The sequence below is a fragment of the Manacus candei genome, unplaced genomic scaffold (assembly GCF_025592945.1).
Source record: "Manacus candei isolate 608988 ecotype Guabito, Panama unplaced genomic scaffold, ASM2559294v1 h1tg000170l, whole genome shotgun sequence".
Lineage (NCBI taxonomy): Eukaryota > Metazoa > Chordata > Aves > Passeriformes > Pipridae > Manacus > Manacus candei.
In genome coordinates this window covers 52,143-77,707 of record NW_026138218.1, presented here as the reverse complement: position 1 = coordinate 77,707, position 25,565 = coordinate 52,143, and the positions used below count along the sequence as shown (strand labels likewise).

General features: G+C 66.7%; 3 protein-coding genes and 1 long non-coding RNA gene across 7 annotated transcripts; 1 reads left to right on the top strand and 3 right to left on the bottom strand.

Annotated features, from left to right (window-relative positions):
• Positions 1-148: 148 nt before the first annotated feature.
• PA2G4 (proliferation-associated 2G4) lies at positions 149-10,106 on the bottom strand. Its single transcript, XM_051773532.1, has 13 exons — positions 9,957-10,106; positions 7,784-7,912; positions 7,135-7,240; positions 6,789-6,858; positions 6,013-6,105; positions 5,679-5,742; positions 4,517-4,595; positions 3,518-3,596; positions 3,273-3,406; positions 2,720-2,814; positions 2,081-2,208; positions 1,579-1,632; positions 149-1,359 (listed from the first exon to the last, which is right to left on the bottom strand). The coding sequence occupies exons 1-13, from the start codon at positions 10,042-10,044 to the stop codon at positions 1,294-1,296; spliced, it is 1,185 nt and encodes a 394-aa protein (XP_051629492.1). The 5' UTR covers positions 10,045-10,106; the 3' UTR covers positions 149-1,293.
• Positions 10,107-10,758: 652 nt separating this feature from the next.
• On the bottom strand, positions 10,759-22,481 carry ERBB3 (erb-b2 receptor tyrosine kinase 3). 4 transcript variants are annotated; one of them, XM_051773525.1, is made up of 28 exons: positions 22,294-22,481; positions 19,673-19,824; positions 19,417-19,603; positions 18,945-19,070; positions 18,806-18,871; positions 18,606-18,724; positions 18,308-18,449; positions 18,116-18,229; positions 17,924-18,044; positions 17,780-17,853; positions 17,600-17,690; positions 17,070-17,269; positions 16,771-16,903; positions 16,403-16,493; positions 16,181-16,335; positions 16,004-16,057; positions 15,632-15,773; positions 15,235-15,357; positions 14,950-15,048; positions 14,597-14,782; positions 14,361-14,516; positions 14,122-14,197; positions 13,905-14,051; positions 13,696-13,793; positions 13,386-13,544; positions 12,993-13,064; positions 12,426-12,690; positions 10,759-12,036 (listed from the first exon to the last, which is right to left on the bottom strand). In XM_051773525.1, the coding sequence occupies exons 1-28, from the start codon at positions 22,403-22,405 to the stop codon at positions 11,501-11,503; spliced, it is 3,996 nt and encodes a 1,331-aa protein (XP_051629485.1). In that variant the 5' UTR covers positions 22,406-22,481; the 3' UTR covers positions 10,759-11,500. The 4 variants fall into 4 exon arrangements, with proteins under 4 accessions (XP_051629485.1, XP_051629482.1, XP_051629483.1 ...); XM_051773522.1 differs by having other exon boundaries at positions 13,386-13,547; positions 22,294-22,480; XM_051773523.1 differs by having other exon boundaries at positions 13,386-13,547; positions 15,235-15,354; positions 22,294-22,480.
• An 817-nt stretch (positions 22,482-23,298) lies between these two features.
• RPS26 (ribosomal protein S26) lies at positions 23,299-25,030 on the bottom strand. The gene is given in 5 exon segments (XM_051773535.1): positions 23,299-23,400; positions 23,486-23,509; positions 23,511-23,617; positions 24,233-24,410; positions 24,893-25,030. Coding segments are annotated over 5 exon segments (348 nt in total). The 5' UTR covers positions 24,896-25,030; the 3' UTR covers positions 23,299-23,364.
• Positions 23,979-24,371, top strand: LOC127463729 (uncharacterized). Its single transcript, XR_007900917.1, has 2 exons — positions 23,979-24,070; positions 24,175-24,371. It is a non-coding gene; the product is annotated as an uncharacterized LOC127463729 (long non-coding RNA).
• Positions 25,031-25,565: the final 535 nt, after the last annotated feature.

Here is a 25,565-nt window from a genome sequence, read left to right as displayed (position 1 = left end):
CAAAATCAGGATTCTTTTCCCTCAAATTCACAGTTCAGATGCCAGAGATGCCCAGGATCCCACATCCACCCCACACCCACCCCGGGGCTGAAAGAACTGGAGACCAGGAGCAGAGAGAGATGGAAAAAATTCAGAATAAAATCCAATATCGCATCGTTTATTCTCTTTTATTGACTTTGGTAATATTTGCACGTGTGGAGTTCGGGGTGGAAAACTCGGATGTTGACAAAGGAAGCACAGCAGCCTGCGGAGACGCCCGGGAATGTTCTTAAAAGGCAAGAGTTTTTCCCAAATTCAGCTCCGTCGGGGGGGGTTGGGGGGAAGAACCAGAGGTATCGGCAAAGAAAAAAACCTCACATTCAACTCATGGCATCAGGCGGCTTTTTTTCTTTTTTTTTTTTTTGTTTTTTTTTTATAAAAGTGAACTACAAAAGAGCGATACCCCTGGCCGGGCTCGGCCCCGGCTCCGGCAGCGCTTCCCTCACCCGTCACCCGAGGAACAGCTGAGAGCTTTTCCCCAGTTACAAAGGTACAACCCAGAGGGAAGGGTGAGAAATCCTCTGGCCCGAGGTGGCGGGCGGGAAAGGTGGAATGTGCTCCCGGGACACGGGGATTGGGACTCGCCTGCCCCTCCGCAGGGCCGGAATGTCGGCGGCTTCCCAGGGTTTGGACAATTTAAAAACGAGTTTGTGTTAAAAAATAGCGAGTTTATCCCTTAAATGAGAGACAAAAACGGAGCAGCCAGAGCACTCTCCCAGGGGACCTCAAATTTGCCGGTTTTTTCCCAATTATAAATATAAATCCCAGAGGGGAAAGATAAATCCTCTGGCACCGTGTCCCAGATCACTCACACAGGGCACTTTTCTGGGTGTCATTAGCTGGTTTTGGGTGGGTTTTTTTTGTCCTCCATTAAAATTTGTAAAGGGAAAAATTAAAAAATATAAAAGGAGGATGAGGAGGAAGAGGAGAAGAAGGAGGAGGAAGGAAGCAGGTGGCTCCCTACACTCCCTCTCGCTGGATTGGGATTAATTCCCCTCTTCAAATGTGGGAAATATAAAAGGTTAAAGATTTAATAGTGACTTTTACTCCTAATTTTATTTTTTCTGCTCTTTTTTCAGTTGTCTGAAGTGGCCGAGAGATTCCTCCCTGCTTGGCAAAGTCAACGGGAGCTGCTTGGAGTCAGTGGGAAGTCCAGACTGTCTGGTCCTGAGGGGACCAACAGTGCCAGATTATTTTGCTTCTGGTTGGATTTTTTTGGGGGGAAAAGGGGCCATTTGAGTGATCTGGGGGCTCTCAGTCGCCAGCCTCGTTCTCCTCCGCCGTCTCTCCCGTGGTGGCATTTTCTGCATTCTTGGAAGCCTGTGGGGAAACAGGGAACACGTCAGAGCTGGGGGTCCCACGTGGCCACAGCCCACCCTGGGGGCCCTGGAGAAGCCCCATCCCACGGAGCTGCTGCTTCCTGAGGTGGGAAAACACCAAAATGAACCCAAAACACAGGACTTGGGAGCATCCGGGTGCTGCTGAGCCACAAGTTCCCACAAGGAATGGACAAATTCCCACAAGGAACGGACAAATTACCTTCTTTTTCTTCTTTTTCTGGGTCTTCCGGCTTGCAGAGCTCTGTAGAAGGGCCTGGAGACAGGAAGGAAATGTGAGGAGCTGGAAAACTACTCCTTTTCCAGTCAGGAGGATGGGGAACACCATTAGAGGGGAACAGCAGGGAAATCCTCGGGGGCACAGGATGGATGGGGAATTCCAAGGTGTGATTCCCTAAATCTTTCCTGGAAAGGGCTGGGAGTCCTTATCAAGCCACAGGAGCAGGAGCTTGATGAAGGAAAGGGGCCCAATCTGGGCTTAACCAAATCTTGCCAAATTCACAGCACAAACCTCTGCAGAGGCTCCTGGACTTTAATTTCCACCTTCCCCCCCCGGGATGCAGGGACAGGGTGGTACTTCTGGATAAACACATGTATTATATACACTGTGCATACATACTGCTTATACAATTTTATAAATACATTTAATTGATATATTAATACTTGCAATTATCACTATTAATCACATTCAGGATTCAACCAACCTTCAGTTCTCCGTCCTGCACCTCAAAGTCGGACTTGTAGAGCTCGGGCTCGAAGGGGCCGCTCGTTATCCTCATGGGCCCGTTGGGCATCAGCAGCACCGTGAACTTGAACTGTGCAACAAACTCCCCTGTGGGGCACAGCTGGGTTAAACCTGCCAGGACCTGCGGGGCTGAGCCCCGGAGTGCTCCAGGCAGGCACTGACCCCTGATCCTGGCAGTGACCCCTGAGCCAGGCACTGACCCCTGACCCCGGCAGTGATCCCTGACCCAGGCACTGACCCCTGACCCAGGCACTGACCCCTGATCCAACACTGACCCAGGCACTGACCCCTGACCCAGGCACTGACCCCTGACCCAGGCACTGCCTCCTGACCCAACACTGACCCCTGACCCAGGCACTGCCCCCTGACCCAGGCACTGCCCCCTGACCCAGGCACTGACCCCTGATCCCAACACTGACCCCTGACCCAGGCACTGACCCCTGACCCAGCATTGTTCCACGTTCCCACCTGGCTAAAAACCACCTCAGAGGAGCTTCTTCAACCTGCCAGGACCCACAATCCCTGCTCCTGAGCAGCTCCTCTGGCTCCATCCTCCCCTGTTCCTCCCTCACCTGCCCCTTCCCCACCCAGCACTCACCTTCCTTCTCGTAGAGGACGTTGAAGGGCTGGAGCAGCTCGTGTTTGGTGCATTCCACCACCCCCATCCGGGCCTTCTTCTCGTCCTCAAAAGCCCTGGGGGGAGACAGAGACACCTGGGCTCAGCTGAGCTCAAACCCGAGCTCACACCCGAGCTCAAATCCCCTGCAATTCCTGCTTAGGCCCCTCACATCCTTTCTACACCCTCTCCTGGGCTCAAATCCTGCAACTCCCCACAGAGGGCAGCCAAGCCTGTGCCATCCTCCGAGCTGGGACAGCAAAACACGTTGGCTCTGCTCAGATTCCAGCCCTGGATGAGTGTTCCACCCCCAGGATGGGTGTCCCACCCCCAGGACAGCTGTCCCACCCCCTGGATGAGTGTCCCACCCTCTGGATGAGTGTCCCAGCCCCCTGGATGAGTGTCCCAGCCCCTGGATGGGTGTCCCAGCCCCAGGATGGGTGTCCCAGCCCCCAGGACGAGTGTCCCAGCCCCCAAGACAGGTGTCCCAGCCCCCTGGACGGGTGTCCCAGCCCCTGGACAGGTGTCCACACACCTGAGGGTGAAGGGCATGGTGTCGAAGCGTCGCTCCACCTCGCTGAAAAAGGCACGGGAGGTTTTCATCTTGAGGCCGTACTGCTTGGAAGGGTCCCTTTTGTAAATCGTGGTTCTCTGCCCCGCATCCTTCGCCTGGAAAGGCCAACGGGAGCTGGGGGAGACCCGGAGCGGAGCCGCCCTCGGAGCAGCCCCCTCCAGACCCCCCACCCCACAGGTGCCCCTCGGTTTTTGGGGGGGACTCACCTTTCCCTCTCCGCTGCTGACGAGAACATCGACAGCGTACACTTCGTGGACCTCGAACTCGGCTTTCTCGTGGTCCTTCCTGCAGGGAAAAGAGTTTGGGGAGGGAAAAACACGGAGAATAGGGAAGAGAAAACCTCCCACGAGCCACAGGACCCTCAGAACTCGGGATTCTGGAATCCCTGAGGTTGGAAAAGACCTCTGAGGTCACCGGGTCCAAACTGTGACCGATCCCTGCCTTGTCACCCTGAGCACCGAGTGCCACGTCCAGTTGTTCCCTGGACACCTCCAGGAATGGGGACTGGCATTTAAAGCCACCAAACTCCATAAATATTTACTGTAAGAGCCAATCCCAGGGGATCCCGAGCTGCTGGGGCAGGATGGAATGAGAACCCAGGTCAGTGAGCCCAAACCCCTCCTGAGATGGGACTGCCCAGCACCCCCATCCCGTGGGATCCTGGCAGCTCCTGTGGGACAGCCAACAGGTCTTGGCACAGCTCTGAGCTGGCACCACCTCCACGCCCAACAGTTGGGATTTGTGCTGGCAGCTTCCAGCAGATCCCCAGGAACTGGACAGGAACCAAGGACAGGTGCCAGCACGGAGCCTCCTCGGTGGCTTCCAGCTTTTCTTTCTCAGAATGACCCCGAACGGACTCACAGCTCACAGGATCGGGAATGGTTTGGGATGGAGGGACCTTTAAAGGCCCAACCCTGTGATGAGCCCCTCTGGGATGAGGGACAGGACCCAAGGGAACAGCTGGAGCTGTGTCAGGGGGGTTGGATGGATTTTGGGAACAGGTTCTTCCCCCAGAGGGTGGTTGGGACTGCCCAGGCTCCCCAGGGCAGTGGGCACGGCCCCAGGGCTGCCAGAGCTCTGGGAGGGTTTGGACAATGCTCTCAGGGATTTGGGGACTGGGGAAATTTTTGGGGTTGTCCTGTGCAGGGCCCAGAGCTGCACTTTGATCCAGGGCACCCTGAGCCCCCCAAAAGCTCCTCACTCACTTCTGCTGGTCCGACGGGTTCTGGATGATGGTTTTCTCTCCGTCGATCACGTGTTGCTTCAGCTGGTGTGACAACATCCCTGTCAGGAGAGGGAACTGGGCTCACTGGGAGTACTGGGAGGGCAGCTCTCAGATCCAGGGAGCAGGGAGGGGAAGAGTCTTCAGGGTCACACAGAAACGGGGGTGTACTGGGAGCTGTACTGGGCTGTACTGGGAGCCCCGGGCACAGGCACACCAGTGGGTTGTACTGGGCTGTACTGGGAGCCATTCCCCACCAGTGTCACATCCAGGGAGACTTCCCACAGTTCACCTCCAAACCCAAGCCTGGAAAGGGGCACCAGCACATTCCCAACCCACTCCCTGAGCCAGCAGGGACTGTGGGAAGCCCCTTTTGGGAATGGGAAGCACAACCCAGGCACAACCAGCTCCGTCTGCTCCCATCACCTGCCTGAGAAAACCCCAGGACTCAACTCTTCCCCAAACAACTCCTTGGACAGCCCTGGATTGTGTCCTGGAGAATGGAACAAAGCACTGAGGAGGCCCACAAAGCCATCCCACACACAGAGCAAGGAATCTGTGTTCCCAGAGATCCCAGAGCACGAGCCAGCTCTATGGAATTTCGGGAAGTTTAACCAGCAATGGACCAATTTAAGGTGGCTGAAAGAACCCCACAGGACAGAAGGACCTGCCAGTGCCAGGCTGAGCTTCCAGACACGGATCCAGCGGTGCCACTGCCACCAGCAGCTATCCCAGCACCTTCCCACTCATCCAAGGCTTTGGAGCAGGAAGGAAATGACACCCTGCCCACCCCTGGGAAGGTTCTGGCATCACAAAGCTGGGATGGATTTGCCAGAGGGGCTTTAAGTCCAAATGGCCAGGACGTGTCCCTGGCTGGGGGAGCCCACGTCTTGTTCCCAAAATAGTGTGTCCATGAAGCCACAGAAACAGAGGAAGGAAAAGAATCCAGAGAGTTCAGAAGGGATATTTCAGCAAAGGCTGCTCACTTAAGAGATGGACTTGCAGCTACTGAACGTTTCCCAGAATCTGCCTGGAATCCCTGCTCCCTGGGATCCCTGCTCCCTGGGATCCCTGTTCCCTGGGATCCCCACTCCCTGGAATCCCTGGGATCCCTGCTCCCTGGAATCCCTGCTCCCCATCCTTACCTTCGATGGGTGTGCAGTGAAACGAGTGGGCTATTTTGTTCCAGGCCTCTGTCACTTGTGTGTTCTGGAAGAAGGACACAGGAAAACACGTTAAGGACAGAAAATTCCTGCCACAAGCACGAGGTTTCCTTTAATTCCGTGCTCTGGGATAAATTCCACACGTTTTACAACCAACAGGTGCTTTGACACCTCCTAAAAACCAGAGGGACGGTGCCAGGCTCTGATTCCTGCCAACACCCACCCAGACAGCTGCTCCCAGCTGCCCCATGGAATTCCCCACGCTGGGAACTCTCCCCAGGCGAGGTCCCCCTGCCCCTTCCCCCGGGACCCTGACCTGGTTCCCAGGTTTCACCAGGCGCAGGGCGGCCTCGGCGCACAGATGAGCCGCCTTGATGACGTCGGCTTTGCGGCCCAGCACGGGCTTTTCCTGGGAAAACAGCCAAACAGGGGGATTTCTGAGGGCTGCTCTTCGTTTGGAGGAGGAGATTGCCCGTTCCACTGGACACCTTCCCCCCGGAATCCAGCTCGGAGGGGGAAAAGCCCCACAGATCCCTCGTGAGTGCCCCATCCACCACCAGCAAGTCAGCTCCCACAGGAGTTCCCGAGACTTCCCAATCCTGGAAAGGGATCAGGGCTCCAGTGTGCCCAGAAACATGGATCAGGAGGATTTCAACACACTCCAAATGAGGATTTTTGGTCCTCTCCCCTTCGAGTTGTTCCAAAGCCACTGGAGTAAAACCCAAGACACCGTCACCCTCTTCCCAAGGCTCCACCTAAGGATTCATCCTGAGCTTTTTTAAGTGGCAACTTTAGGATCGTGACAGGGACTCCCAAGGCACGAGACCAACCAAATCCCAGTGTCCCACCAACACCAGCCCCCAGCCAGGAACGTCTGTGCTGCAGGAAAAGTGGGGAGCAAAGACAGATTTTGGGGTGGGGGACATCCCTCCTGGGGCATTGCAGCAGCACAGTTGGGCAGCAGGGACTGCCTCCCCAAGGCTCCCGGTGCTGCCCCCTCCCCAGAGAGCCCCTTTGACTCAGAGACCCCCCAAGATGATTTCTGGGATGCCAGGAGGGGCGGCCGGAGACACCCCCCGAGGACAGACCCACCTTGGAGGCGCCGATGACGAAGGTGTGGGCCACGTTCCCGATGAACCCGTCCACGTGCACTCCCAGGTCACTGCAACACAAAGGAAAGGGAATTCCAGGCGGGGCTCAGGGCTCAGGGGCGATTCCAGAGGCAGCAGCAGATGGGAGAGCGCTCCAGGCGCTGCTCCAGACTCCATATCAGTCTTTAATTAGCGGCGCAGTAATTAACCTGGGCTGGTGCATCCCGGCCCGTGGCGGGGGGAAGGGGATGATCTCTAAGGTCCTTCCAACTCAAACCATCCCAGGGTTCTGGGAGGCATTGAACAGGGAGCAGGGCCAGAGGAGGGAACTCGCCCCAGGCACTCACATTTTGACCAGATCTCCGTCTTTGAGGATGTAATCCTGGTCACTCTTCAGCGGGGAGAAGTGACACACACAGTTATTTACGGATATACTCGTCGGGAAGGCAATTCCTGGAGAGGGAGAGACACAACCCTGGAGTCAAGGTCTGGGTTTGGAGGGATCTCAAAGCCACAGGCAGGGACACCTTCCACTAGCCCAGGTTGCTCCAAGCCCTGTCCAGCCTGGCCTTGGACACTTCCAGGGATCCAGGGGCAGCCACAGCTTCTCTGGGCAACCTGTGCCAGGGCCTCCCCACCCTCACAGGGAGAAATTCCTTCCCAATATCCCATCTAAGCCTATTTTCAGGACCCCCAGCACCCAGGACACGGACCAGGGAGCTCTCAGTGATGCATTTCAGCGTCACAACCCCCACGGTGCCGAGTGACTCTCCCAAGTAATTCCCATTTCCAGGGGGTAACTGGATCTGCTGAAATGGGAAGCTGTGGAGCACCAGTGACACTGCCAGGAGGGCAGGCAGGAGGATCTGGGCTAACACTGCCTTCCTGGGAACAGCACAATATCCCTGACACCCATCAGCACCCAGGAGCACCTCCCGTGCTCTGCCCATTCCCAGTGGGAACGAGGACCACGGGACGTCCCCGGAGCAGCCTCACCTTTCTTCATTTCCTTCTCCTTCTTGAAGATCTTGCCGGTCTCCTCCATGATCATGGCATCCCCCTTCTCGCACAGGCACAGAACTGACGCTCCGGGATTCGCCGCCTCCACCACGGCACGAAGGACCCCTGCATTCCAAAGGACACCCTGAGCCCCTCAGGGGTGAACAGCCCCAAACCCAACACCAGCATCCCCTCACGGCGCTGTGGCGGGAAAACCTCACTGCTGCCCAGGACAAAACAAGATTCCAGACTCGGATCTTGACTAAAACTGACCCTGGAGAGGCACAAATCCCACCTTAACCTTTGGGAATGTGTCCACAGGTGAAGCACCTCTGAGACCCAGCGGGAAGCAGGAGCCCCACATTCCTTTGGGAGAAGTCAGAGCCCCAGAAACAGGTTTGGGGATTGCTGGGAGACATCAAAGGCGCTGCAGACGTGCGGGGCCGGAGACAGACCCAGCCGGGCACCCACTCCACGAGTCCCTGTTTTCCAAGGAACCCACGTGCTCCTGGCCCAGCCTGGCACAAGGAACTCCCCACGCCCAGCTCTGTGCTGGGCTTACAGGAAGTTTTGGGAATATCTGAGTCCCTGGGAGTCCTGTCTGGATCCGCTGGGAATGCCAGCCTGCCTCGTGCTTTAGGGACAAACTGGGGGAAAGGGGTGTCCCAGGGCCCCTTCCCTCCTTCTCCCTCCACCTGTGACACTCCACAGGGAGCCACAGCGCTGATCCCAAAGTTTCCTGGGACCCCTGGATATCTCCTCAAAGTCTCCCCTCGTCCTGTGATCATGTTGTTTGTACAAGAGGCTGTTCAGGGGGAGTCACACAGGGGGGAAAAATGTGCTTTCTTGGAATTCCAAGGAATCCTTGGAAGGGCTGAGGGGACAGGTGGGCCTTTCACCTGCACGACAAATCAAATTTCAGCCCCCTCCAGTCACCCTTCCATGGGAAAGTTTGGAATATTTCAAAGCACAGATAACACCCCGATAGGAGCCGGTTGTGGCTGGCAGAACACGGAGAAGAAATAAAACAAACAGGGAAGCAGATAAATGGAGCATTCCAAGGGATCCGAGGAGCAGGGACAGCTGACAGCACTGCCCAGGAACACTCCCGACCGTGCCCTGCCCTTCCCAGGGTTTCCTTAGGGAGTTAAAGCACTTTATAGCTCTAAAAGCCCCTCGCTCTGGCAAGAACTCGAGGGAGTTGGAAGTTTTTTTTGCCACACTTGTGCGTTTGCTCTTCCCGAGGGAGAAGAACCCGCGTGGAGCTGCCTTTCCCCCCGGGAAGGGAGGTGGCCAAACTTCCAGTTTGCCCAGCAGACCGAGGGAGCCAAAGCGGCGGCGACCTCCCTTCCCGAAGGGAATCTGCATCCCCGCTCCCGGCCCGAGCTGCCTCCCAGGACAGGGCAGGAGGCCGAGGGACGCTCTGGAGTCAGCAGGAGCCGGGGTGGGACACCCGGGAGCCCCACGGAACCGGTCGGGGCGGCTCTAACAGCTGTCACCCTCCGCGGGGCACCCGCGACAGCGGAGAGGGCTTAGAAAATAACAGGGGAAAGGGAACAAGGCGGGGGGGGCAGAGCCCGGGGGGGGCACAGCCTGGCCTGGGGCAGGACCCCCGAGCAGGGGCAGGACCGGCATTCCCGGGGCCGGACCCCCGGTCCGGGGTAGGAACCGCATTCCTGGGGCAGCCCCCACCCCCATGCCCGGGGCAGGACCCCCCTAGGGCGGGGTAGGGCCCCCCCCGGGGCTCCCCCATCCCCGATCCCATCCCCGCCACCACCGCGGGACCCCCCCGGCCCTGGGGGGGTTCCGAGCCCCGAACAAAAGGGCGGCCCGGGGGGGAGCGGGGGGTCCCTCCGTGTCCCGGTGCGGGACGGAGGGGGCGGGGGGGACAGGCCCGGCCCGCACCCCCCGCGCCGCCGGTGCACGTGGGGCGCGGTACCACGTGCCGGCTGCGGCGGCCGCGCGGGGCCGGGGCCCGGGGGGTCCCGAGTACCGGGGGGTGGAACGGGGGCCCCACCCGCGGCCGCACCGACCCCCCCCTCACCGGCGAGAGGGGCCGGCCCGGGGGGGCTCACACCGTGGGGGGACCGGCCCTCGCCGACCCCCCGCCCCTCACCGGAGCCGCCCCCCGCCCGCCCCGCCGCCCCCCCGCCCCGGGCCCCGCACTCACGGTTGGCGATGTCCCCCCCCATCTTGTACTTGGTCACCACCAGGTCCTCGGCGATGGTGAGCTCGGCCGCCTCCTCCTCGCCCGACATGGTGGGAGCCCCCCCCCCGAGCCCGAGCCTCCCCCGGAGCCCCCCGGGCCTGGTCGAGCCCCCCGGGCCTGGTCGAGCCCCCCGCCCGCCGCCGCCGCCGCCGCCGAGGAGCCCCCGGGACCGCGAGCCCGAGGCGCGAGCAGGGCAGAGCGCGGGCTCCGCGCGGGGCACGCTGGGAACGCGAGTCCTCCACGCCCCCTCGGACTACAAGTCCCGGCAGCGCCCGCGCCGCCGCGCGCAGAGCCCTGGGTGGGCTTTCTCCGCCCCAGGACTACAACTCCCGGCGCAGGGCGTGGCTCTCGCGAGAGGAGGAGGAATAGCGGCGGAAGTGGGGCGCGAGGGGTGATGGGGGATGTAGGCGAAGGGCATCGCGACCCCACCGGTGCCGGTCCCTACCCGAGGCTGTCGGTGCCCCCGGTCCCTGTCCCCGTTACCAGCCCCATCACCGCTCTCTCGCCGCAGCTCCCACTCCGGTGTCTTCTCTCCGACCCCTCAACACCGCCACCGTGACCCCCCTGGGGCCGGTCCCTGCCCGAGGCTATCGGTGCCCCCGACCGCTGACCCCCGGTCCCACTCACCGCCCCCAGCCCCGTGGCCCCGCCGCAGCCCCCGGGCCCCGGTCTGTTGTCCCCCCTCAATCCGGTCTCCCCGATGCTCCCCCCCTGCCCAGTGTCCCCTCCCCGACCCCCCCGAGCCGCAGAACCGACTCCAGTGTTGAAATTCCCTTTTGTCTTTATTCAGCCCCGTCTCGCCCCCTTCGACGCCGGGGGCGATCCCTGAGCGGGGGGGTCCGGGCTGACCCCCCCAACCCCGGGCAGCCCCCGAGAGACCGGGGAAAGCACCACGGAAAAGGGATTCCCGGGGACTCCCCGCCCGGAGCGGGGCAGGGGGCGGCCGTGCCGACCCCCCTCACCCCGGGCAGTGGGTGCTCTCCTCCCCCGACCGCGGGACACTCCTCGAGGTGCCCCCGCGGGGGTGGGGGGTTGGAGAGACACCTCCAAACCTTCACTCCGGTTCCAGCAGGGAATGGGGAAACCCGAAAATGAGTCTGGGATCCTTCAGAAATCCCGTCTGACCTCGTCTGCTGCTCCCCCCGGGCCCCACAGGGACCCCCAGCACACGAGGAGCACCTTCAGCCGGGGGGAGCAGCCGGGGGACACCCCCGGGCATGGTGGGAGGGGGGCCCAGGGGTCCGGACCCCCACCGACCCCCCTCTTCAGGGGGTCTGGGCTGCCCCCTCCCCACCACCTCGAGGGGCCCAGGATTAGCTCCCCCAGCCTCGCACCCTCAAAAAAAGACCCTGCAAAGGGTGGGAGGGGGCAGGTGCCCCCCCGACCGGGCTGAGACCCCCCCGATCCCCGCCCACCTTCCGCCGGGGTTCACCCCCCGGGGGGGATCCTTCATATCCAGTGTGAGTGGCCCTGGGGGGGCCCGGGGGGCGGTCGGGGGGGGTCCCCTACGTCCGCTGGGCATCGGCCTTGGCGAAGAGGCGGCTGTGCCAATAGTCGGGGTTGTCGAAGGCACAGTCCGAGGCCTCCAGGCTGCGCAGGGGCTTCATGCAGGGGGTGGGGGGCCCGCGGCAGCCGGGGCAGCGCGGGGTCACCACGGCCTCCATCTCCTCGTAGCCCTGCTCCTCCTCCGGGCCGGGGGGCGCGGGGGTCTCCCCCGGGCGCATGTCGGTGTAGCCGTCGTGGCGGGGGGGGCTGCCCTCGGGGCGGGGTCCCGGCCCCCCGGACACGCTGCCCAGCGAGCGGCTCAGCCGCGGCTGCTTGTTCATGTACTCATAGTCCTCCTCGTCCTGCCCGCCCCGGCCCGGGGGGGCACCCGGGGGCCCCCCCGGCTCTGAGCCCACCTCCATGTACTCGTAGCCCAGCTCCTCCAGCGAGGCCGGCCGGGGTTGGGGGGCTCCCGGGGCGCCCCCGGGCCGACGGTTCATGTACTCGTACTCCTCCTCCTCCGGCTCCGGCATCGAGCCCCCGGCGGGGTCTGGATCTGTGAGGTGGGGGTGAGACACCGGCCGGGCCCCCCCGGCCCTCCCAGGCCCCCCCTTCTGCCCACAGGACCTGCCCACCGAGTTTGGGGGGGTCTCATCTGGGCTCATCCCACCCCACAACCCTCACCCCCACCGTGCAGGGATGGGTCCCTCCACCCCCAATATCGGGGATGGGCCCCCTCGATCCTTGGGAATGGGATGCCCCCCCCCAGCCACAGGAGCCCCCCAGCCCCTGAATCCCAACCCCTGCAGGGATGGAACCCCCCCCAGGGACGGGCTCCCTGTCCCCCCATGATGGGGGAGCCCCCAAACCTGCCCCAATGGAATGGGACCCTCCACAAGGACGGGCCCCCCACCCCAAGGACACCCCCAGGGCCGCGCCCCTCACCCCGCTGGGCGCAGTTGGGGGTCACGTATCCGTTGGGGTCCTCCTCGCTGCCCTCGGAGCTGGGGGGCGGGGGGGGGAAGCTCTCCCGCTGGGACAGGTACGCGCTGTCCCCCCGCGAGCGGAGGCTGCGACAGAGGCTCCCGGACAGGGACCCGCCCTCGCCCAGGTCCAGCTCCGAGGCGGTGCCGCGACCCTCCGACGACTCCGACACCGTCCGGCCCAGGGACTCCTGACGGCTGCGCCGCAGCAGCCGCGACCCCCCGCCCTGGGGGACACGGGGGTGAGGGGGGGCCCTGCAGACCCCAACCCACCCCCGCCCCGGGACCCCCCGCCCTGTGGGACATGGGGGTGAGGGGGGACCCCTCTGGATCTGACCATCCCCCCCCCCGGGGGACATGGGGCTGAGTGGGGGGACCCAAACTGCCCCTCCCTGCCACCCCACAGCCACGGCTTCCCCTCCCATTGTCACCCCTTTGCATGCCCTGCCCTGGCACCCCACGGCCCCCCCTGTACCCGGGCCAACCCCCCGAGCCCCCCCTTGACCCCTCACCCCCCGACCCCCGGTACCAGGCGGGTGCTGCCGAGGCCGGGCTGGTTCATGGGGATGTATCCGGCGGGGGGGCTGAGCAGGCTGGGGCTCTGCGGGGACAGGGGGGTTGGCACCAGCCAGGGGGACACAGAGGCTGGACCCCCCCCCCACTGCGGGAACAGGGCATGGGGTCCCGGCAGGGCAGGGAGGGGATGATGTAGGGGGGTGGCACTGAGGGGGGGGCTCCATATCCCACCCCCATGGGAGGGTTTGGGGCTGGGAGACCTTGTACCACGTCCTGGGCCCCTGTGTCACATTCTGGGACTCTGTGTCACATCCCAGGCCCCCGTGCCCCTTCCCTCCCCCGTGTCACATCCCAGGACACAGCCCTGGCATCCCCAGACTCGGAGAGGGGGGACGGGGGGTCTCACCCGGGCGCAGCTGCCCCGCGGGCGCTGTGGGTACAGCCCGGTGGTGGGGCCGAAGGAGACGTCCAGCTCCTCCTCCTCGTCCAGCTCCAGCGTCTCCATGTCGTCCAGCTCCTTGTCGCTGAGGGTGGGGGGCTCGGCGGGGGGCACGGCCCCGCTCTCCTGCTGCAGGAGCAGCCGGGTCAGGGCGGTGGGGCTGGGGGGGCTCAGGGGGGCTGGGTCAGGGCTGTGGGGATTGGGGGGGCTCAGGGGGGCCGGGTCAGGGCTGTGAGGGCTCAGGGGGGCCGGGGGGGCTCGGGGGGGCCGCGCTCACCTTGATCACCAGGTAGCGCGGGGGGTCCCGGGCCATGCGGGTGAACTCGTTCGCCAGCTCCTTGAAGGTGGGACGGATGTTCTCGTCGATCATCCAGCCTGGGGGGACGGTGGGGGCTGAGAGCGGGGCAGGGGGGCAGGACAGGACCCTCCTGGGGCCGGGGCCGGCTCTGGGGACAGCGGCAGGACCCCCGGGATGGCCGCACTCACATTTCACCATCACCATGTAGACGTCGATGGTGCAGATCTGGGGCTGCGAGAGCCGCTCGCCCTTCTCCAGCAGGTCGGGCACCTCTGCCAGGCGGATCCCGGCGTAGGGCTCGGAGCCGAAGGTCATCATCTCCCACAGCGTCACCCCTGGCACGGGGACAGTCCCCGTGAGCGTGGGGGGACCCGCGGGGGGGGCCCACGGGGGGGCTGCGCTCACCGTAGCTCCAGACGTCGCTCTGGTGCGTGTACTTCCCGAAGTGGATGCTCTCCAGTGCCATCCACTTGATGGGCGTCTGCCGGGAAAAGGGGCAAGGGGGGGGCGTGGGTGGGGGTTTGGAACGCGGGGACAAGGGGGGGACACCCTGAGGAGCAGAGGGCACTGGGAGGAGGGGACACAGACGGTCCTGGGGTGCCCAACGGCGCAGAGGGGGACGGGGGGTCCCTGCCGGGCCCCACCTTGACCTCGTTGTAGAAATACTTCTTGTCGTCAGGGTAGAGCAGGTCGGCGATGCCGAAGTCGGCCACCTGCACCTGGCTGGGGGACTTGAGCAGCACGTTGCGGGCGGCCAGGTTCCGGTGGACCATGCGGTGCTCCTCCAGGTAGTACATGCCCTGGGAGGGGGGGACACACCGGGGGCTCCAGCGGCACCGGGGAGGACCGGAAGGACCCCCGGCCCACCACGAGGACTCACCTTGGCCACCTGGACGCACCAGTTGAGCAGCAGCTGGGGGCTGATGGAGTCGCGGTTCTTGCGCACGTACTCCAGGACGGAGCCCAGGGGCAGGAGCTGCGTCACCAGCTGGAGCTGCGGCCCGGGGCAGATCCCCAGCAGCCGCACGATGTACGAATGGTCCAGGCTGCCGATGGCCAGCATGTGCTGGGGGGGACAGGGTGAGCCACGGCCGAGCCCCCCCGCCCACGGGGCCCCCCGGGAACAACCCCGGGAACACCCCCAGGAACACCCCCGGGAACACCCCCGGGAACACCCCTGGGAACAACCCCGGGAACACCCCCGGGAACACCCCCGGCACCTCCCGGACTCACGTCGGTGACGGCGTGGAAGGACTGCTGCCCACTCCAGTCCTGGATCACCTTGATGCTCACTGGGATCTTGATGGAGTCCCCATCCGGGATCCAGATGCCCTGATGGCATGGGATGGGATGGGATGGGATGGGATGGGATGGGATGGGATGGGATGGGAGGGGATGAGGTGGGATGGGATGGCATGGCATGGCATGGGACGGAATGGGATGGGATGGGATGGGACGGGATGGGATATCCCGGTGGTGCTGTGTACAGCCCTGGCTCACACGGAGCCTCCCTCTCACCTTGTGCACGGTGCCGAAGACGCCGGAGCCCAGAACCTTCAGCCGCTTCAGCTCCGTCTCCTTGAAGATTCGGGCCAGCACCTTGTTGGCCTTTTCACTGGGATCCAGCGGCTCCAGGCTCTGCTGGGTGGGAGACGGGAGTGGGAATGGGGATGGAGCAGGATGAGGATGGAGCGTGATGGGGATGGAAACAGAGATGGAGATCTGGGATGTAGGTGGATGGAGTTGGACGGGGCTGGGGCTGGAGAGGGACAGCAACGGCTACAGACAGGCACGGAGGTGGGAACAGCCAAGGATGGTCCCACACACTTCCCACCTGTCGAGCCCCCTCCCCACAGCCTCAGGGCTCCCCCCAGCTCCGTCACAGCCCCCCAAGGAGCGGGATCCCCCAGCTCACCTCTCCCCTCTCCAGGTAGCGCCGCATCGCCCGTTTCTTCTGGATCTTCTTTCCCCGCCAGTAGAGCAGCGCGAGGAGGACGATGGAGCAGGAGAGGAAGAGCCCCCCGACCACCATCACCGCGATCAGCGTCGGCGCCTTTCTGGCCGCGGGAGGAGGACGAGGCTCAGCTCCCTCCCAGGGCTTACCTCCCAGGGCTCAGCTCCCAGGGCTCAGCTCCTGGGGCTCAGCTCCCTCCCAGGGCTCAGCTCCCAGGGCTCAGTTCCCTGCACGATCCCCCCGGAAGGGCAGGGCAGGGCATGGTCCAGCACAGCAGGGCAGGTGATGGCCCGGCAGCCCCCCGGGGTCCCCGCAGCCCCCCGCCCACAATACCTGGACACGGGCAGGGCGTCCCCCAGGCAGTCCCGCAGCAGCGGCCCCAGACACCTGCGGGGATGGAGCCGGGGCTGAGCCGGGGTGGGAGCCCCTCTGGCCGGGCAGGGGGTCCTGGGCCCCCCCCCCCGCCCCCTGCGGGGTCCCAGCCCCCCCCCCGCGCCCCCCCCCGCACACCCGCGGGTGCAGTTCTCGTGGCAGGGCCGGCACTCGCGGCTGCCGTCGGGGAACTTGTAGATGGGGCCGCGCTCGCCCAGGACGCCGTCAGGACATCTCTCCACGCAGTGGGGCCCGTCCCGGTAGTGGGCACAGCGGGTGCAGGTGTCGGCGCCCTGGGGGGACACGGTGTGAGGACCCCCGGGGTGTGGGGGGTCCCCGTGCCCCCCGGCCGGGCCATACCGAGCCGTTGCAGGTGACGCCGCCCTCGATGCGCTCGCACTCAGGGTGGCACTCGAAGCACTCGCCGTCCTGGGAGAACTCCCGGGTCTCCCTGCGGGCACAGGGCAGGGTCACCCACCCACCCTGGGAGCCCCTGCCGGTGTCTGTCCCACCCTGGAGTCCATCCCAGCTCCCATCCCACCCCGGGAGCCCACCCCCAGCTCCCATCCCACCCCAGGTAAACCTCCCCCGTGCCCATCCCAGCCCGGTGCTGACCCCGCTCCCCACTCCGTGGTCCATCCCACCCCGTGCCCACCCTGGGGCTGATCTCCCTCCGGTGCCCACCCCACGCCCCTCGCAGGCCCAGCCGCCCCCCCGTGCCCCCTGACCCGTGGGTGAAGCGGCAGGTGGGCACGCAGACCCCGCGCCGGCTGTAGTGGCGGCAGGACAGGCACTGCCCGGGGCCGGGCCCCCAGCAGCCCTCGGCCGAGCACAGCGGGTCACACACCTTCCCCTCTTGCTCTGTGGGGGAAGAGGGGGCTCAGAGCAGGCTCTGGGGGTCCCGATGCCTCAGAGGGACGGGGGGGCTCAGCGGAGAGCGCGGCATCCCCGCGCCCCAGAGGGACGAGGGCTCGGCGTGGGGGGTCCCGGGGGGTCCCACGCCCCCTCCCCAGCCCGGCCCACGCACGGCACTTGCTGCGGGGTCGGTTGTTGCGGATGTCGAGGTCGGCGCGGGAGCGGCTCAGCGCTGCCCAGTGCACGGTGTGCAGGAAGCAGAGCCGCCGGTTCTCGGTGATGTACACGCGGCCCGCGCTCACCTCCCGCAGCGAGCGCAGCCCCAGCGACGTCACGTTCTCGTTCTTCATGATCAGCAGAGAGAAGCCCCGGCTGCGGGGAGGGGGGGTCAGGGCGGGGGAGCCCAGAGAAGGGGGCTCTGGGAGTCAGGGGACACGCCGAGAGCTGGGGGGATACTCGGGAGGAGCTCCAGGAGCAGAGGGATGCTCCGGGAGCCAGGGGGGATGCTCTGGGGGTGAGGGGATTCTCCGGGAGTGGGGAGGGCAAGGACCACCCTGAGGGAATCCGGGGAGATGGGAGAGTGCAGGGATGGGCAGGGACGTGGGACAGTGAGGGGACTCAGGGACAAGGGATGCAGGGATGGGGGATGACAGGTGACAGGCTGAGGGGGGATGCAGGACACACACGGAAGGGGGTCCTCACTTGTAGAGGCTCCGTCCGCCGATGGTCTCCAGGTTGGAGAAGACGCTGAAGTTTTGCATGTGCTTGGGCCAGGACTGGATGTTCAGGTACCCTGTGGGAGGGAAGAGGGGTGTCACAGTGGCCCTGGGGGGCCCCAGGGTGTCCTGGGTGGTCCCGGTGTCCCCCAGCCCCCCTGCTCACCCGTGATCTCCCGCACCGTCCGGAACACGTTCAGCTTCTCGGGGTCCAGCGCCGAGATGTTGCGCCAGGGGTCCCTGCGGGGCCAGAGCCGTCAGCCAGGCTGGGGGGCTGCACCCCCCCGGCCCCCCAGTGCCCGGCCCTCACCCCTCCAGGCCAGTGATGAGGAAGTCCAGGTTGCCCAGGATCTTGGTGCAGTTGATGAAGGTGTCGATGTTGCTGGAGTCCACGGTCTGGTACTTGCTGCCGGCGCCGGTGCCCTCGCAGGCTGTGGGATGCGGGGAGGGTGAGGGGTGGTCCCGCGGCCCCCGGCCCCCTCGGGCCCCCCCAGCCCCGTACCCTTGGGGCACAGCCCCCCACAGGGCTCGCACATCTTCAGCCCGTTCTTCTCCACCTCCATCTTGTCGTTGGGGCAGGCGCGGACGCAGGAGCTCTGGTCCACCACGAAGTTGTCTGTGGGGAGACCCTCGTGGTCAGAGCCCGGCCCCCCCCGGCCCCCCGGCCCCCCGGGACCCCCAAACCCCGACTCACGGGGGCATTCCCGGACGCAGACGCCCCCGTACTGGTACTTGGTGTCGGGGTTGGGCTCCAGCTGGAAGGTCAGCTTGTTGTAGATGAGGGGCTGGGGGCACAGCGGGACACACTCCCCGCTGTCGTTGAAGTGCCGGCAGGCCTGCGGGAGGGACACACGGATGGACGGACGGACACACGGATGGACAGACGGACGGGCGGGGGGACGGGAGGGAGGACAGGGAGGGTGGCTGGACACGGGGTGCGGGGGTGTCAGCGCACAGACAGGCAGAGACCCCGCTGCCCCCCGGGCACGTACGAAGCAGTGGGTGCGGAGGGGGCCGGTGCAGCCCCCCGCACACTCCTCGTGGCAGCACTCGTTGGGCGCCCGCCCGAAGCAGCGCCCGTTGCACTGGGGGGCACAGATGGTCTTCGTCACTGCGGGGAGGGGGGGGGTCAGCGGGAGGTGGGGGGGGTCCGGCCCAGCCCCCTCGGCCCCCCCCAGCCCCCGGTACCCACGTTTCTGGCAGTCCTCGGGGCCGGGCCCCCAGCAGTGCCCGCCGCAGCTCTCGTGGCACGGGGCACCTGAGGGAGAGCGTGGGGAGTCACCCCCAAAGCCAGGGCATCCCCCCCCGGCCCCCCCGTGCCCCCCACGCACAGGCCTTGCCGTTGTCCCTCACGATGGGCTCCTGGCGGGTGTCCCGCATGATGTCCCTCCACTCCACCGTGTCCACGTGGCACAGCTGCGCGTTCTTCTCGATGTAGACGCCGCCAGCCAGGATCTCTGGGGGGGGCAGGGGGTGTGACGGGGGCATCGACCCCCCTGGACCTGCCCAGCACCACGGCTGGCACGGGGATGGCACAGGGGATGGCACAGCTCCAGCACAGGGACCACGGGGGTCGGCCCCGCTCCAGGGGACACTGTCACCCTGTGGTGGGGACAGCACGGGGGGCATGGGGGGAGTGGCTCTGACCCACAACGGGGACCACCTGGGGGGCACAGGGGGGTGGCACAGCTGTACATGGGGACGGCAACACTCTGGGATGGGACCTGCTGGGAACGGGCACCACGCTGGGCTGGGCACCACGGCAGGATGGCACCGCTCCGGGCTGGGTGCCCGGGGTCCCACCTGTGAGCTGGTTGAGGCCGAGGTGGCGCAGGGCGTGGGTGGCGTTGGGGTTGTAGTTGAGCAGCACGAAGAGGGCGAACTTCTCCTCGTAGAACTGGGTCCCGCGGATGACGCGCAGGTTCTGCAGCGGCAGCGACGCGAAGACGTTCATGGCGATCAGGATGTAGCCCGTCACCTCCCGGATGGTCTGCGGGCACGGGGGGTCAGCCTGGTGGGTGCACCCCCCCCCCGTGTTCCCCGAGTCCCCCCAGCTCACCTGCAGGAAGGAGAGGTCCTGCGTGTGGTCGATGAGGACGATCTCCAGGTTGCCCATCACGATCTCGCAGTTGTTGTACATCTTGTGCAGGGTCTGGTACTGGTGCTGCGCGTCCCCCGTCACGCTCAGCCCGTTCAGGGTCCCCGCACACACTGCGGGCACAGCACCCTGTCCCCACTGCCAGCACAGCCCCCCGGGGCCAGCCACGGCCCCCCCTCCATGGCCACAGCCGTGTCCCCCATGGGGTCCCCGTCCCCTCCACGCTGGCCACATCCTCCCCTTGGTGGCCGTGCCCCCCCCTCAGTGGCCGCGTCCCCTCCTCAGTGGCTCTGTCTCCTCATCAACACTCTTGTCTCTGTCCTGTGCTGGCCACGTCCACGCCCCCACCTCCCACAGTGTCCCCTCCATGACGTGTCCCCCCAATTGGCCACGCTGGTGCCCCCAAAGTGTCCTGGTCACCCCCATGGTGTCCCTGCCACGCTGTCCCCATCCCCTCCCTGTGCTATCCCTGTCCCCTCCATGGTGTCCCCCCCACGCTCGCCCTGTGCCATCCCTGTGCCCCCCAAAGCCCTGCCCCAGCTCTGTCCCCGCCGTGGGGGTGGCAGTGCCCGGGGGGGGGGTGACGGGTGCTCCCCCACCCTCCCCTCCCCACCCCTGCGCGGTGCCCGAACCGGCCGGGCAAGGGTTGCGCAAGGCGGGTGCCGCGGGCACGGCCCCCCCACGCCCGGCACACCCCGCCCGGACTTCGGCCCCGGCCCGGCCCGACCCACCCGGCCCGACGCCCGAGCCCCCCGGACACCCCCGAGCGCGGGGGGCGGGGGGTCCCCCCGGGGTGAAGGGCCCCGTCCCCCCCGCGTGGGCGCACAGGGCCCCCTTTGTGCGCGGGGAAGGACGCGCCCCCTCCCCGCCACCGCACAAAGGGGCGATTGTGGCGGGCGGGCGGGGGGAGGCTGAGCCCCCCAAAACCGGTACCCCCGGGGCACAGTGGGGTGCGGGGCCCCCCCCGGCCCAGCAGACGTGACTCAGGGCCCCGGCGCGGGGGGGCCGCGGTGGGTAAAAGGCAGCTTTGTCCGGCCCCGAGACCCCTCCGGAGGCGGCTGCAGAGAACGGGCAGCTCGGTGCACGAACGGGAAGGGGCGCGGGGCCTGCAGCCCCCCCCTCGCGCTCCCCCCGCCTCGGCCGGAGCTATTTTAACAGGGAAAGGGGCTATAAAAAGGTCCCAGCTGTGTCGAGCGCGGCCCCCAGCCTCGACGCCCCGGCGATGGGCACAGCGGGGCCCAAAGCGGGGGGAGTGGGATCCCCGTGAAACACGGGGGGCTGCGGGGGGGCAGCTGGGACCTGCTCGGGGGTTCTCCAGGATGCCGGCGGGGCAGGATCCAGCCCCTCCCTGGACCCTCGTGGCTGGGAACGCTCAGTGTGTTTGGGCAACGTGGTGAATCATTAACGGCTGCTCAACCAGTCCGACCTGACCCCCGGGACGAGGGGCTGCCGGTGCCCGACCCCCGGGGTGCACCTGCCCAGGGGGTGGTGGGGGGTGAGGCCGGGCCCCCCCGGGCGCCGCGGCGGCGTCGCGGCCGGGCGTTATCAGCGCGGGGCCTCGCTGGCAGCTCCGGCACGTCCCCGCTATCAGCCGCGTGCCACCGCGGCCCCCCGGCCCCCGCCGCCAGGAATAGCACCGGGGGGACCCGGCCGGGAAGGGGGGGCCAGACCCGACCTCCTGCCCTCGGCCCCGCCGGCGGCGGCACAAAGGGGTCTGTGTGCGCCGGGCCCGGCCCCAAACAAAGGGGGCTCTGAGACAGGATGGGGACGAGGGTTTGGGGGGAGCAGCGCTGGTCCCGCTCCCCGTGCTGCCCCCCTGGTGCCCCCGGGCCCCCCGCTGTTCCCTCTCGGGGTGGGAGCCCCCCGTGTGATCCGGACCCCGTGGGTGGCACCCCCGAGGCGTCGCCGGTGGCACACGGAGCAGGGGGGACACCGAGGGGTCGGGCGCGACCCCCGCAAGCCCCCCGCCCCAGAGCACCCCCCGGCCTGTGAGGGTGACGCGCCGGCCCCACCTGCGCGTCCAGCCCTCGGTGTTTTTCCTTTGGGGACTGAAAAACAACTCCCGGGCGGATCCGGCCCTTCCGGGGTGCGGGGGGTGCGGGGGGGGCCGGGGCGGGCAGGGCCGGGGTCCCCTCTCGAGGGGTCTCCCCCCCTCTGGGGTCCCGCCCTGCCCCGGCCGGATCCCGGAGGCATCGGCGGGTCCCGGCCCCGCAGCCTAAAATTAGCCCGGGCAGCTGCGGGGGGCACAGGTGCCTCTGCCCGGGGGGGCCCCGGGACCGACCCCCGGGAAGGGGGGACCGAGCCCCGGCCCCGCCGGAGCCGCAGCCCTGGGGGGCTTTGCCGGTCCCCGTCCCCCCGGGGCCGTGGGGGTCCCCCCGGGACAGGGGATCGCGGGACGCCCCCGCGAGCGCGGGGGCCGCGGGAATTGTCGGGATCCGGCGGAATCGCGGACGCCGGGACCGCCGGGACCCCCGAGCTCCCCCGGTCCCGCCGCCCGTCCCGGGACCCGCCGAGCGCTCCGGCAGCCCCCGGTTCTCCCCGGCGCCCGCTCCCGCCGCCGCTCCCCCGGTGCCGGTGCTCACCTGCCTGCGCGGAGCCCGGCGCGGGAGCGCGGAGCAGCAGCACCAGGAGCAGCAGCAGCGCCCGGGGCCGGTCCCAGTCCCGGTGCCGGGGCCGGGGCCGGTCCGGGTCCATCGCGGCTCCTCTCCGCGGGCCCCGGCGCGTGCCCGGGCGCGGCGGGGGGAATGCACCTGGCGCGGGGCCGCCGGGGCGGGACGGGCCGGGAGCGGGGCCGGGCCGGGCCGGGCGGGGCGGGGGGGGGCCCCGCTCCGCTCCCCGCCCCTCCCGGGACCCGCCCGCCCCGCCCGGGGCGGTGGCACCGGGACCCTCCGCCCGCCCAAACGGGCCGGGCACAGCCCCGGCCGGCCCCGTCCCGCCCCCCGCCCGCTCAGGTGAAGCTCCCGCGCCCACCCCCCCATCCCCGGTCCCGGGGCAAAGTCTGACCCCGCCGCAGCCCCCCCCGAGCCCCCGGTGTGCCCCCAACTCCATTCACACCACCCCGGACACAGCCTGGCCCCACTGGACACCCCCAAAAAAAGGGGGGGGTCGTCTGGATGCCTGAGGGGGCAGGTGGGGGTGTCAGAGCTGCCCCCCCCCCCCAGCTCAGAGCAGGTCTGGGCCCTGGGCAGGATTTGGGACCCCCGCAGTCCCCCTCCCCACATTTGGGGCCACAGTCCAGGGGTAGCCCCCCCCAGGTGTCCCCCAAACACACCTGGACAGAACCAGTGTGCAGAGCTCCCCTAAGGGGGGTGTCCAGGGTGGGCAGCAATGCCCCCAAAATGGGGTGACCCCAGGGCCCCCCCATGAGAAGGGGGCTGGGAGCCCCTCCAGAAGCCCCAACGCCCCCTCCCTCCGTTCCCCAGCCCCCCAAAAAACACAGAGCCAGAATCAGAGCAGCTCCCACCTCCCCACACAGAGTGAGCCCAGGCCCCCCCATAAGAAGGGATGTGGGACCCCCTCAGAAAGCCCCAAACACCTCCCACTCCCCCCCAATTCCCAGAGCCCCCCCAAAAAACACAGAGCCAGGCTCGGAGCAGGACCCTTTATTGAGTCTGAGCTTGGGGGTCCCGGGGCCACGGTCAGGCAGAGTCTCCTCACATGGGCTTGGGGGGCGGTCGGGGGGCTGCACCCTGCGGAGAGAGATCAGCATTAGGGCCCTGGGGGGCACAGACCCGCAGGTCCCCCCAGGCCCCCCCAGACCCCCCCCATACGTACGGCGGGGCGGAAGCGGGGGGGGGGGTGTCCGGTCCTTTCGGGCCTCCCGGGAGCGGTTCCGGACCACCTTGCTGTGGATGGCGCAGCTGACGCAGTAGTGCAGCTTCACGTACAGCTTGGGCAGCACGTAGGCTGGGGGGAGCAGGGAATGAGCCCCCGGAGCCCCCAGGGCACGGCCCTGAGAGCCCCCGGGAACAGCCCTGAGCCCCCCCGAGAACAGCCCTGAGAGCCCCCCCGGGCACAGCCCTGAGACCCCCAGGCAGCGTGTGCAGAGGGAGCAGGGGGGGCTGGTTTTGGGGTGATGGAGCAGGGGGGTGGGCTGGTTTTGGGGTGATGGAGCAGGGGGTGGGCTGGTTTTGGGTGACAGCCCCACCCAGGCAGGGTATGCTCAGTTAGAGGGGCAGGGGGAGCAGGATGAGCTGGTTTTGGGGTGATGGAGCAGGAGGGTGGGCTGTTTTGGGGGTGATGGGCTGGTTTTGAGGGGGCAGAGGCAGCAGGGTGGGCTGTTTTGGGGGTGATGGGCTGGTTTTGGGGGGGCAGAGGCAGCAGGGTGGGCTGTTTTGGGGGTGATGGGCTGGTTTTGGGGTGGCAGAGGCAGCAGGGTGGGCTGTTTTGGGGGTGATGGGCTGGTTTTGGGGGGGCAGAGGCAGCAGGGTGGGCTGTTTTGGGGGTGATGGGCTGGTTTTGAGGGGGCAGAGGCAGCAGGGTGGGCTGCTCTCAGGCGGGGCAGAGACCCCCCCAACTCACAGTCGAACACACTGGCCTCCGAGATGTCCCTGACGGCCGCGGCCTCCACGATGTTCCTGATGACGAACTTCTTGATGGCCTTGTCCTTGGGGACGCAGCGGGCGCAGTTGGTGCAGCGGATGGGCTGCACATGCCCGCGGCCCTTCTTCGCCCGCCCGTTGTTCCTCCTCTTCTTCGTCTGCCCGAGGGAAGGGCCGAGGGTGAGCCCCGGGACCGCCCTGAGCCCCGTAACACCCCCCACCATTCCCAGTAACCCCCCCCAGCACCACCTGACCCTGAGGGGTCCTGAAGCCTCCTCAAAACCCCACTACTCCTGAGCCCCAAAACCCCCTACGCCCCCCCATAAATCCCTTCGGTCTCCCTGCCCATACGGGCCCCATCCATCCCCACAGCCCCCCGATGCCCCCCACAGCCCCTTACAGGCCCTGGGGTTTCCTTCCGCCCCCTCCATCCCCTGCCCCATCCACCCCTCCCAGCACCCCCTGCCCAATATGGGCTTCCCTGCGCTCCCCGCCACCACCCTGTGCCTCCCACGCCCCCCCCCGCGCTCCCAAAGCCCCCGCAAAGGCTTCTCTCAGTCCCCCCTGCCCCACACGTGCCCCGCGCCGCCCTCGGGGTCCCCCAAAGCCCCTCGCGGCGCCCCGGCCACGCCGTGCTCACCATGGCGGCTCTGAGGGGGCGCCGGAAGAGGCGCGGCCGCCGCACAGCCGCCCTTATATGCGCTCCCTCCGCCCGGAAGCGCCTTCGCCGCCGCCCCGACCCGCCGTGGCTCCCCCCGGCCGCCTCTCAAGGGGCTGCGCCCGAAGCACCGGGACGGGCAGAGGCGGCGCCGGGATGGGGAGAGCGGTGGAGGGGGAGGGGGAGAACGGGGACGGGGACTATTTCTCTTCGCTCGGGACGGCGGAGGGATCCGCTGCACGCGAGGTGTAAAGAATTCGCGCGCTGGGTGACGTCATCAGCCCTGCCCGCCGCGGGGGCCGCCGGGAAATGGAGTCCGGGGGGGCTCTGGGGGGCCCTCCCATTCTTTGGCGGTGGCCCCGCCTGCCCCACCCCTATGGCGGGACCCCCAGTATCCTCACCTCATCCCTGGGGGTCCCCAGTATCCCCTGTGTTGTCCCCCCCCAGGGCCCCCACTGTCCTGTCACCATCGCAAACCCCCAGAGGAGACCCCCAGTGTCCTCCCCCCATCTCTGGGGGTCCCCTCTGTCCTGTCACCACCCCAAACTCCTCCAGCAGACCCCCAGTGTCCTCCCCCCACATCCCTGGGGGGTCTTCAGTGATGTGCCCCCCCCCAGCCCTGGATGTCCCCAGTGTCCTTTGAGCCCCCAAACCC